This window comes from Carassius auratus, chromosome 31, assembly GCF_003368295.1.
Source record: "Carassius auratus strain Wakin chromosome 31, ASM336829v1, whole genome shotgun sequence".
In the NCBI taxonomy this organism is placed as follows: Eukaryota; Metazoa; Chordata; class Actinopteri; order Cypriniformes; family Cyprinidae; genus Carassius; species Carassius auratus.
This window is the reverse complement of record NC_039273.1, coordinates 21,197,162-21,210,066: the sequence shown is the minus strand read 5'-3', so window position 1 is coordinate 21,210,066 and position 12,905 is coordinate 21,197,162. Positions and strand designations below refer to the sequence as shown.

At 39.3% G+C, this 12,905-nt stretch overlaps 1 protein-coding gene across 3 annotated transcripts in view; it reads right to left on the bottom strand.

Annotated features, from left to right (window-relative positions):
• LOC113050813 (protein TANC1-like) overlaps nt 1-12,905 on the bottom strand; it is an 84,505-nt gene that overhangs the window by 5,644 nt on the left and 65,956 nt on the right. For all 3 annotated transcript variants that reach the window (XM_026214152.1, XM_026214153.1, XM_026214154.1), the window contains 12 exons: nt 12,390-12,621; nt 10,540-10,706; nt 8,420-9,027; nt 6,468-6,576; nt 6,250-6,372; nt 3,661-3,897; nt 3,036-3,200; nt 2,119-2,200; nt 1,483-1,616; nt 1,244-1,367; nt 576-751; nt 343-475 (listed from right to left, as the gene is read on the bottom strand). In XM_026214152.1, coding sequence (XP_026069937.1) covers nt 343-475; nt 576-751; nt 1,244-1,367; nt 1,483-1,616; nt 2,119-2,200; nt 3,036-3,200; nt 3,661-3,897; nt 6,250-6,372; nt 6,468-6,576; nt 8,420-9,027; nt 10,540-10,706; nt 12,390-12,621 — 2,290 coding nt within the window. The remainder of the gene's footprint in view (nt 1-342; nt 476-575; nt 752-1,243; nt 1,368-1,482; nt 1,617-2,118; nt 2,201-3,035; nt 3,201-3,660; nt 3,898-6,249; nt 6,373-6,467; nt 6,577-8,419; nt 9,028-10,539; nt 10,707-12,389; nt 12,622-12,905) is intronic.

The window sequence follows — 12,905 nt, the reverse complement described above, 5'->3', positions numbered from 1 at the left end:
TGAGTAGAAAGCTGAGTGGACTTCGCTATAAAAGTCTTTGCCCTGACGCAGAGTGTGAATGACAGTCCCATACATCACCAGCGTCCTACTTAACTGTGTGCTAACAGTCCTGCATGACTCTTCAGCGAATATGGCCTGGTTTCAATTGCATTTAGGACTCAGCAAAGGAACGCTGTGCTTTTACGCTCCGAAAAAAAGGGGAGAACAAATGGAACTCGCTACATCCTAGATTTAGAATGGACAAGCCCCTCCTGAGAACCTGACTGTGGCAATCTAGATTCTAGAGGACGACCCAGGAGACATAAAAGTATGTGTGTCATGATGTTCTAAGGTGAGACTCACCCAGTTTAGCCCCTTTCTTCAGCAGAGTGACCACAACTGAGGTGTTTCTGCTACCGATGGCCCGGTCAAGGGGTCTCATGCCGCTGTAGTCCATGTGTTCAATCACCGCTCCACACTCAACCAGGTAATGCACCTGAAAACAGAGAGCTCAGATATGCACTTGGCATAATACTGAGATAAAAGTGTCCATGTGTGTTTGTGTGTCCACACAGAGAAAGGTTATCTCGGCTTACTATGTCGGCGTCTCCATAGAAAGCAGCCAGGTCCAGCGGGGTGCGCCCGTGCTTATCTGTGTGGTCAATCTGAGCTCCCCTCTCCACCAGAAACTCAACCACTTTCTTCTGCCCTTTTAAACACGCCCACCCTAGCGGGGTCAGACCTTCTTTATCCACCGCTGTCATAGATGCTCCTACAATAAAAACACAATCCTTAAGGACTTAATTTGAGAGAAAAACACAAGACACAGACAGTGGAATGCAAGGTCTCTTTAAAAAGTTGAACTTCTTTTAATTTGTACCGCATTTTTTGGACTCCCCGTCATGCATGAGATGCTGCAAAAGATGCAAGACCTGAGTGCAATGGGCTAGATGCCCATCTAGCATGTTTTTACATCGAAAAACAATGGAACACTAGAAAAGTGGAATGGGAAAACACATTCCGTGTAAACCAACTATCATATTTACAAAAAATCTGAAATTTCACAGAGATTTCACAGCAGAAACACACATGTACCATGAATTGAAGGTGGACAGTTTTTCTTGCTTAAAAGGTATAAACTATGAACAACAGAATGAACATGCTTTTTATTTCTATAAGCCTCAGAACTTTGCATATCAAATATGATATATTAGGCTTTATGGGGTTAAGACCGATTAAGGACACCTGGGTCATGATTACTGACCCTGTGAGAGCAAGAAGTCCACAGTCTCCAGGTGTCCCTCACTTGCAGCGACCATCATTAGAGAGCGACCATGTTTATCACTGCAATTCACATCTGCACCACGCTGTAGAAACAACTCTGCTATCTAGAAAAGAGGAAAGAGATAGAGAAAAAAAAGTAAAAGGTTAGAGATGTCTATGTAAAATGAAATGTTTTGCTAAACACAATGTATTTGTTATCGGTGTAATAAAGGGATTCACCTGTGTGTGTCCATGTCGCACTGCATTAAAGATGGGTGCTACCCCTCTGCGGTTAGGCTGTGTTACACTTGCACCTTGATCCAGCAGGAACACACACCCCTCTAGTTTGCCCCGACCAGCAGCAGCAGTTAGAGCTGGAGAAGACGTGCATGCTCAAACTGATGATCTAAGCAACACAGCAGTCTCTTTCGATGGGACACTATTGCTATGTCAAAATATGCTACTTCCCTACTAGACAAATTGTGAACAGTATGCCAAAGTAGTAGTATGTCTGAATTCATAGTAACTATGACCTCCTACTTGTGCTAAAATTCTGGAGATTACATTTGATGGACACTTTACTATACATGATGCCATGGTAGGGTTAGGGTTAGGGTTAGTAGTATGTATAGTAGTAGTATGAAGTACTCTAAAGTTTTAAGTACTCATCCTTTAGAACATACTTTTTTTGATTGCAAAGTAACTTTCAAACCAAATGTATTATGTCTGTGTATTTTTTTAATCTTTCAGTACTGCATTAAATGACTAGCACAATTACTTATAATGGTTTTACACTAAGATGTTAATTCAAAAGATTGTACTTTACAGTAAAAAATTACAATAATAAATGCATTGTAACGTGGTGTATTTACAAACCTGTTTCACCCCACAAAGTGTCATGACCATCAGTCTGCACCGAAAATTCACCATTGTTCAATGCAAGCATCCTTTTTACCACCTGTAAATACATATTAATATGATAATGATGATTCAAGATAGCATGCATTTAATATTAAGGTGTTGAGTGTGTATGGGTTTGGTACTTGCAATTCTAACTAGTGCTGGACAAATCATTGAATTTCTAATCGTGATTACAATTATGAATGCCACAATTACATAATCGTTCTAAAACAAAAAACAAAAAACAAAAACGAATTAACCAAATACATTATTTTACTTTATTTTATTTCTACAGGTTATCTTAAGATTTCCCCCATGTTTAAATTTTAGTTTTACTATAACATTATAATACCATGCATATTTCTAATCTAGCTTTTCAGTTTTGAAAATAGTCCGAAATCAGAAAACTTCTAAATCTTACAAAAACTTTACAAGAAAACTCGCTCATATTTTATTTTCATTTATTTTTGTATTTTTATCTATTGTAGACTAATTCTAAATAACTTTCTATAAAACAGTAGACAATAGTCAATGGCAGCAATTATTAATTCCATTAATTCCAGACTCATTACAATTTAAATTCATGTCTCGCACACTTCAGTGCACTTTGAATGGAACATATACGTTCGCTTCAAACTGGAATCATGGCAGAATATCCTGTGATATCCACTTAGCAGGGCACTTAGGTTCACATAGAACAAATGTCTAAAGCGAGACATAAGAGAGACATACAAAATGTGCAGAGCAGAGGGTTGCGAGGATTGGAATTGAGAACCGCTGGTCTATGGTATGTGCATATTTTAACAGCAAATGTGAGAATGTGTTTGGTAACTGTTTGTTGTGTGCATGTGTGGTGTTGAGTATTCTGTGTGTAGTGAGTGTGTATTTAATACCTGTGTGTGTCCCATGCTGGAGGCAGCGATCAGTGCCTGCTGCAGTGCCTTGTTTTTGAGATCTGAACTCCACTCCTGTTCCTGAAGATACTGCACAATCTCAGCATGACCCCGCAGAGCAGCGTGAACCAGAGCACACTGACCGCTCTTATCAGCATGATCCACCTAACATAACAAATGCTTATTTATACAGTTTTACTTATAAAACAGAACACATTCATAATAATTTAAATAAATGCATTTCCAATTAGTCTCAGCATTTTGAGCAGTAATTATGAAGTTTGTCATACTGTATTGTTAAAGCTGATTTTGATGCACACCCACTGGTTTGGATAATGTGAACACTGTTATCAGAACTTGGGTGTGCACCTTTGGCCTAAATGGGTTGTCTATTAATCTACTTATATGCAGTAGCTATATTGCTTGCTTTGCATATGGTGCATATGGTGTATTCTGCATGTCTATTTTATTCTTTCTTTTCCTACAAATAAAGAGTACTGGGACAAAATGGTTTCAAAATGTATTTAGGTGGGTGCTAGGGCAGCAGAATCATCACTAATTCCACTGAAATATAGAGGTTTAGATTTGAGTCGGGTGATGTGTATTAAAAGGGGGATCTACTGACCTTTGCCCCTTTTTTGCAAAGTAAGGTGACAAGTGGCATATGTCCAGCAGCTGACGCGTAACATAGAGAGGTCATGCCATTTTCCGACTGCCCATCCACTGGAGCCCCACACTCCAGGAGTAAAGCAGCCATCTCCAGGTGGCCCAGGTGAGACTGCACACACAGCACTGGTGCACTGTTCAACACCTCAGTATGGTAACACACACTCGCCCCTCCCAGAATCAGCAGCCGGGACACCTGGGGAGGAAGGTAAGACTGGTTTTAACAAGAAATTAAGTAACCGGTTCAATTATGAAGTGTTTGAGGGCTTCACAGAACAGTTCTCCTTGTTGTTATACATTGTTGTACTATGTATATTGTTGTGAAGCCACTCCTTCGTTATTTTAGCTGTGTGCTTAGGGTCACTGTCTTGTTGGAAGGTGAACCTTCATCCCAGTCTGAGGTCCTGATTACTCTGGAGAAGGTTTTCATCCAGGATATCCCTGTACTTGGCCGCATTCATCTTTCCCTCGATTGCAAGCAGTCGTCCTGTCCCTGCATCTGAAAAACACCCCCAAAGCATGATGCTGCCACCACCATGCTTCACTGTTGGGACTGTATTGGACATGTGATTAGCAGTGCCTGGTTTTCTCCATACATACTACTTAAAATTAAGGCCAAAAGGTTATATCTTGGTCTCATCAGACCAGAGTCCTTTAGGTGTTTTCTAAGCAAACTCCATGGGGGCTTTCATGTGTCTTGCACGGACGAGAGGCTTCCATCGAGCCTGTAAAGCCCGATGTGGTGGAGGGCTGCAATGTTGGTTGACTTTCTACAACTTTCTCCCATCTCCCGACTGCATCTCTGGAGCTCAGCCACGGTGATCTTTGGGTTCTTCTTTACCTCTCTCACCAAAGCTCTTCTCCCCTGATAGCTCAGTTTGAACGGACGGCCAGCTCTAGGAAGGGTTCTGGTCATCCTAAACGTCTTCCATTTAAGGATTATGGAGGCCACTGTGCTCTTAGGAACCTTAAGTACAGCAGAAATTGTTTTGTAACCTTGGCCAGATCTGTGCCTTGCCACAATTCTGTCTCTGAGCTCTTCAGGCAGTTCCTTTCACCTCATGATTCTCATCTGCTTTGACATGCACTGTGAGCTGTAAGGTCTTATATAGACAGGTGTGTGGCTTTCCTAATCAAGTCAGTCAGTATAATCTAACACAGATGGACTCAAATGAAGGTGTAGAACCATCTCAAAGATGATCAGAAGAAATGGACAGCACCTGAGTTAAATATATGAGTGTCACAGCAGGACCATCAGTTTTTCTTTTTTAATAAATCTGCAAAAATCTCAACAATTCTGTGTTTTTCTGTCAATATGGGGTGCTTTGTGTACATTAATGAGGAAAAAAAAAGAACTTAAATGGTTTTAGCAAATGGATCCAATATAACAAAGAGTGAAAAATTTAAGGGGGTCTGAATTCTTTCCGTACCCACTGTGTGTGTAAACACAGACACACACACACACACACATACAGTATACATCATCATAATGATCACAATAATTTTGATTTGACTTCAGCACACAAACCTTACAGAATCAGCCTCCATCCACAATCTATAGCAATTTACATATTCAATCTATAGCCCCAATGTACAGTAGTTGCAATCTCAATTTACAGTCTACATCTTCAACCCATTTTTTTGTGCATTCTATAGCCAATTTATAGGTTAACTCTACAGCCTTCAATCTACAATCTTAAATTATAATCTACAGCTTTAATTTACAATCTAGAGATTTTATATAAAATCTGCAGCCTCAATCGACAAATACAAAACATCAGCTTCAATCTATAGCCTCAATCTACAATCTACATGTGCAATCTACATACCAAAATGTGTATCTTCAATCCACGGCCTATATCTACAATTTACAGATGCAAGCAAATCAACAGCCAATCTATGCCTTAACTAAGTGCGTGAGTGATGCTCCAGCATGAATTCATTCTCGTCAATGAACACAACCTGGCATCATTTCTTTTTTGTTTACATGGGCAGTATAATAATGGAAGCTTGATTAAGATGCTGGATGAAAGAACAACACATTAAAAGCAAAAGAAGCAGAATTGTGTTTATTTATACAAACACAGCAGGAATTAAAGAGCAGCTCTCCAGTCAAATGGCTGTTAAGCATGCTGTCGTGCACACAGACTCAGTGACGTTCATTTCATTAAAACTCTGTAGGAGAGCAAATTACAGGGAGAGTGGAGTCTAGACTGCAATTAACATATAATAGATTTAATAAATAAATGTAGTTATTACGTAAGACAATTTTCAGTAAGCCTCAGCGCTAATTACTATGTTCTATGTGACTTACTAAATCTCGTTCATTGTGGATGACTCAGAACTCTGTAAGGCTAAAGCTCTTCCTGTGCGACTAAATGCGTCAGTCACGGTAATTGTTGGAGCCGTGTTCTACAATTCAGGAGCGCTAAGCATTTGTTAATTTTTATTCTTTACTTAAGATTAACGCTGCTTTTTATAAGTGAAGGTCTCATTGGCACATGAGGATGAGTATGTGCTTGTTTTTTGTGTGTGCATATTCTCTAACCTTGACGTTGGGTGTGTAGAGGTTTCTGAGGGAGGAAAGAGCTGCAGAGAGGCTGTCTGTACTGTAGCTGATCCACAAGGGTTGCAGAATACTTGACGAAACCCCAGTTCTCTTACTGTGACCCTGAGGACAGAGAAGGATAGGCAGGAAGAATTAGAATGCAGGTCACATCACTTGAACAAAAACAGAGAATGATTTTGAGCATCGGTGTTCCCTACCTTGAATATGTGAGCTTTAAGAATGTGGTGGCCCAGCTCCATAGTTTGCTGGCGGTTTAGTTTTCCCTCTTGACGTGACAGCATGAAGGCCATCAGAGCGTGGCCACTTCTGTTTACAAACATTAATAACAATTCATCAAAAACACCATCATCCATTTTCATCATACAAACAACGCTCTTGATGAGGCTCTCTCTTGAGTAGAGAATGATTTTTTTTAAAGGTGGACATATTTCCTTTCATTCTGATAAACTGTCTAAATTAAGGCAGTAACACTTCAGTAGATACCTGTTTTTTTGGTATTGTCTTTTTACAGACAGCAAAGTTTTTTTCTCTCTGAATAACGGTCCATGAACTTTTCTTTTTAAGTGGGTCACTCTACAGTTTATAACAGTGATGAAGCCTTTCTAATTGAGAATACTGAGTAATATGTGTGTGTTTAGGTGGAGAGATAACTGAAGTGTCTACAAAATGAAAGGGAACTACACAAGAGTAATTTCATGTTCAAAGGCTACACACACTCAAATGCAATTTAGTAACTCCCCATCTGAACTCAATTAACAAATCAAAGAATCACACATAATAGATGGCTGACCTGTACAGGTACCTCACACACTCTGCGGTTGCTAAGATGTTCTAAAATCAGTTGTAGCACATTGCTATGAAGTTTTTAAGGTGTTTTGAGTAGTTGTAGTTGCATGATCCCCTTACTATATGTAAGAATTTTCATGCATTAATCATTTTTTATTGCCAATGTGTGAACACTTGTAAAGCAACATAAAAATGTGACCTTCCTAGGTTTCCTATAACAGTCTGTAGACTGATTTTCATGTGAAGGATGCAGGTTGGCAAAGTAAAAGTATTAAAGGTTGGGTGAAAACTGTGGTGAATATCAAACCAACCCTGAATGCAGTTCACTTAATGGCAACCGGTGTCATTAATAACAAGGATTTTCTGATTCTTACGTGTAATAAACGTGAATTTAAGCGCAATACCCTCTATGCAGCTGATGCTAAAAGAACATTTCAAGAAAATGTTCCATGTAGATTTAACAAAGTTGCTAAGGTGTTTTAGTAGTTTTAACACATTGAATTTCGCTTGGTATGGTGTTTTGAATAGTTTTAGTTCATTGCAAATCACTTATTAAAATGATAGTTTACCCAAAAATGAAAATTCTATCATCTATTACACACCCTCAAATTTTTGCAAACCTGTATGAATAGGGACCGTCACACCAGAGGAACGTTTTCACATAACTTCCTATAACTATTGGTGGGAGTACTCGGTTTTTTGCATGTTCGCGCTGCAGGAACTAGGAACAATTTTAGTTACAGGAATGCCTTTTGAGTAAATTAGGATCTACTTCAGAGTTAACGCAGCACAATAGGAACAACCAGTGATGTAAGTGATTAGCCAAATACATGCCGTACAAAACACAGAGACCCGCCATTTTTAAAAAGCTTTGTAAACACACAGTTTAAATATACACAAGCATAGAAAACAGTGACAGATGGACTGACACCAATCGATACACATCTAAAACAGTTGGTTAAGATCTTCAGGAACATTTGATAGTTACAGGTGTGTTAAACAAGCTAACTGAGACTTGTTATAGCACTTGTACATCATTGCTCTTTTTTTGATTTTGATTGCTTCCATTGTCCTCACTTGTAAGTCACTTTTGATAAAAGTGTCTGCTAAATGACTAAATGTAAACGTGTGTTGGAGCAGAGATGCAACTGAACTCTGCAGAAAGTAAGATTTCTAGAAAAAAGGGCTGGGCACTCTACTATTGGAGATCTACTGCATTGCTATGCACTTTCTGGAAACTTTTGGGCAATGCGCTACAACTGCTGTGAACACCTTAACAACTTTATCCTGGCATTATTAACCACCAACAACACCAAACAGAACTATTCTTGTTTGTGTCATACGAAATGTCATCACTGAATACCTTGGGTCGCACAGGAAGTCAGTACTGTCACCATCCGCCCTCCATACAAGCCACTCCCTAAATGAGGGGTGGCAGAACATGCGTGTCCTGTCTCGACGGCCAATCAGAAAACAGGAAAGAGCATCCGTGCGCTGCTGGAAGTCCTCCCACTCCAGTTCTCCTCTCATGGACCCGGCGTTCAGTGCCCGGAAGAGCTGTTCATCCGTCAGAGGGTGCAAAGAAGCCAGAGCCACGTTTAGCAGAGGCAATACTCGTTCAAATGCTGAGGCCGATGGGAATTTCATGTTGCACTGCAGCAGATAGAGCTCAGACAGGGACACGGGTATAACCTTATAGCTGGAGCTTTTAATGACCAGGTGACCCTTCTCAAACAAGTCAAGGGTTAATTTTAAATAAAGATATGAGCCTTGGCTGCGGGAGATCAGGTGGGCACTGAGTTTAGAGATGTTTGCTGGGTCGGCTTTGCTATTGATGGCAATGTTGCTGAGGATATCAGGGCTGTGGTCTATACGGTGCTGGGTGTAGGAGGTGAGGTCGGAGGTTATATCCTTGTTGTCATGGAAATCATCCAGAGAGATGATGGGAAAGGGGAGGAGACTGGTGACTTCCTGTCAGAAGATCAACAAAAAAGCCATTGCAAAAACCCTTATGAGTTATAAAAATAAAATACAAGAAGTTACACTAAATTCAAGTTATTTTACACATCTGTATTTTTCTGTTAAAAAAAAAAAGAATGAAAACCTTTAAAATAAACACAAGTGATTTTTTAAATGTTGAAAGAATTCTCTTATACTCAAAGTCTGCATTTATCAGATCAAAAGCAAAAACAATGATATTCTAAAATATTATTACAATTTAAAACAACTGTTTTCTATTTGAATACATGCTAAAGTGTGATTTATTTATGTGATAGTAAAGCTGTTTTTCAGTCTCCAGTTTTCAGTGTCACATGAACTTAAAGAATATTCTAATACGCTGATATGGCTCTCAGGAAATATTTCTTAATATTCTCAATGTTAAAAACTGCATTTTTGTTGCATCACAGTCTCCACAACAATATTAAGCAGCAAATTTCACAACATATAAAATAGAAAAAGGTTCTTCTAAATTCTAATAATATTTCACATTACTACTGTTTTACTGCAAATAGAGACCATGTCATAAATTGGACAAATTATCGGACATGTATAAAGAAGCTTGACACACAGCCATGGGGGTCTGCAGGGGTTCTCTCTCTGACATCATGTTGGATGCACCACATGACTTTGATTAGTAAATTATAAAACAAAATCTGCACACAATTACAATTTTTGACAATGCCTTCATTATTTAGATACTGGCAATTCAGCTTCCTGTCTGCTGCAATGGAAAGACATGCAATTACATATGAAAAAAGACTGGGATTTTATGGGATGAACCTTCACTGGCTGTTCTGCACCACAGCACAAGAGTAACGACCACCAGCCTTCCCAAAGAACTCCTATTTCTTGAATAATTATGGTTCATTTCAGTTAACAGTTTTGTGCTGTATCCACTGACAACAGGGTGACTGCATGAGGGAAAATTAATGAATACTACAAGGACCACAAAAGTCTGTTCATTTTACTGCACATCCTCATCATCATCTGTATGCAAATCACGACAAATGTTTTCCAATCAAAACAACTGCAGGATTAATGTTATAGGATAAACAACCGGCAGCCTGGTTGTGTGGGTTTTCTGGCACTTTTAGGTCCCTGCTCCGAGAAGTAGTGAGTGAGAGAGAAAGAGACCGTGTATGTGTGTGGAAAGTGTATAGGGACATGCGTAGCATCTGCGGTGTTGCATCACAGCCCTTATCCCCTCTTATATAAGCTTGGTTCCTGTAGGCCAGAGTCCAGCTCTGATCAGACATGGATCACACACCCCCACCCTACAACACTAGCCACTGACCAGCACCCAAAACTCACCACTGCAACCATTCTGAAAGTTTAGATCGCAAAAGGCACATCAGGACACTGAGCATTTTAAACCCTTCTTACATCTTACATCGTCTTACATCGTATTAAAACCAGCAAAAAATAGTCTAGCCAAAGTAAAGGTGGAGCCAATGAAAAAAAAAAAGAAAAAAAAAAACTTACCACTACATTGACCCTGATGGTCACAATCAGTTTAAGCCAAATAGGAAATTTAGAGATGATTTTGGTGATGAAAGTCGCTATGGTGTCTCCATAGTCCGGTTTGTGGTACTCTGCCTCATTAAGAGCATCCACTAGGATGATGTAATCCTCTTCTGGAATCTTCCGCTCTGCACAACAAAAACAGAAATGACATGGTTAGACAAACTAGAAGTCCTGAGTTTGTTGAGAGTTTGCATCCTGGCATTACGTGGGTGTGTTTAGGTTTTTCTTTTGATAAGTTAACAGGAACTGTGTGTACTGCTGAATTCATGTACTACTGTAGGTTATCTAAGAACAACCAGCACAATAAAACCCTGCATGCTGCTTTCTTTCACCATATGTTGAGTAGGAAAAAGTGCCTACAGTCTGTAGTGAAACTCTCACTCTCACAATTTTTGAGTACTTTCCACTTGACAAAAGCTGCACCCTTCAGAAATAATTCACATTAAAAATGAAAAATATTTCATATTTGGAGCTAAGCAGCACCTATCCTCATTCATTTTTCATTGTATAGAGTAAATGAAAGTTTCTGCCTAACATCTGCTTTCGAGTTTCACAGAAGAAAGTAAATCAGGTTAGGAACAGCAAGAGGGTGAGTAAATGATGGCAAAATATTAATTTTGGGGTGATTTATTCCTTTGAAGCCACAAACGTAATTACTTCCATAGTGTGGTGCTTTTCAGAGTGAAATAAGATATTCAACAAGAAAAAAAAAGTAGGGCAGGACCTGATTTTATCGACCACCGATTGATGGGATCATGAAATTAGGGCATTCAGTACATTCAGGGGAAGCTGAGGCTTTAGAGAGTTTGACTCCTTAACTGAAGGTTGTGGGTTCGAGTCTCGGGCCGGCAATACCACGACTGAGGTGCCCTTGAGCAGGCACCGAACCCCCAACCACTACCTGGGTGCCACAGCATAAATGGCTTCCCACTGCTCCGTGTGTGTGTGTGTGTGTGTATGAGCACGAATTCTGAGCATGGGTTACCATACATGTCTGTATGTCAAGTCAACAAAATACCAGAATAGCTTTTTTTTTCTTTTCTTTTTTACTGGAACATGGATGCTGAAGTTCACAGTTACTATTAAAAGCATCACCACCAACATTTATTTTATTTTTCAAATCAAACATTATTTAGATAATTAATGATATTTGTTAATATTGTCACAATAAAAAAATTATTTTTACACTGAGGCTATTAATCAGAATAAAATTATTACTTTAACAACTGGTATAATTAAAGTTATGCTGCATTTGCTACAAGAGTATCTTAAAACAATGCATATTTAGCTGTCTGGTTATGAATTAATATTAAAACAACTAATAGCCAGCACAGCCTTGTTTGACAACAGCCACAAAAAGTCACATTTTGACAAAATATTACTTTTTTTACATATAAGAAAGAAACAGCTAAATAAATCCATTATCATAAACTGACATAAAATGTATTCACTTATATCCACCATTATTAATATAAAGGCTGTTTTCTCTACTTTTCTCGATTCTTTCTCTAATCTGATGTTACAAACCAGGAACACTGGTTTTTCTATCAAGAGTTCAGAGTGACAGTTCTGTGTCTTCATTTCTATGCTCAAAATTTGCTCTAGCCTCATTCTCTAAAATTCCTGTTAAGTCCTTCATCTGTCATTCCTTGTGATCCAAGCCGTTTCTGAGGACCATCTGTTCACATCCGTACTGGGCCAAATTAAATGAGGCAAGAGCGCTTTTCTCCCCCCATTACCCCTGAGCAAACATATTTAGTTTTTATGTGATGGTGTGATTAATGACAGAAGCATGTGATTCGTCTCACCTTTGCGTAGAAGTGTGAGGGGCTCCAGGACTCCCTTACGGAAGGCAGCGGCAGGGTCCTGGACGCAGGAGCGTAAGCTGAGCAGGCTCTGCAGGTGCGTCTCTTTGAGCATGAGCTCTCGATAAGCATTGAGGCGAGGAGCTCTGCACAGTAAAGCGGACACACTGTGCACAAATTCTGGGACCAGGCATGTGTATGTGTTATCAGCCTGACAATAGTGATAGGCCACCACCTACAACAGAGGAAAAGGGAGAGAAGGTGGTAAAAACAGAAAACAGATGGGAAAACACTGAAAGTGGGAGTTTTGGACAGGTCAAAAAACACAAACGAAAGAGAGTGGATTGTTCACTCAAAAATGTCATTTCTATTGGAAATTCGATGGAACGCAAAAGGGCAAATTAAATGGAGAAAGAATATCCTGACAGCTCTGGGCTCAGTCTCCAAAAAGTTTAGATAGACACAATTAACAATGGTCTTTATGATCTACTTTTACAATGCTTTTGGAATCGCAGTCCT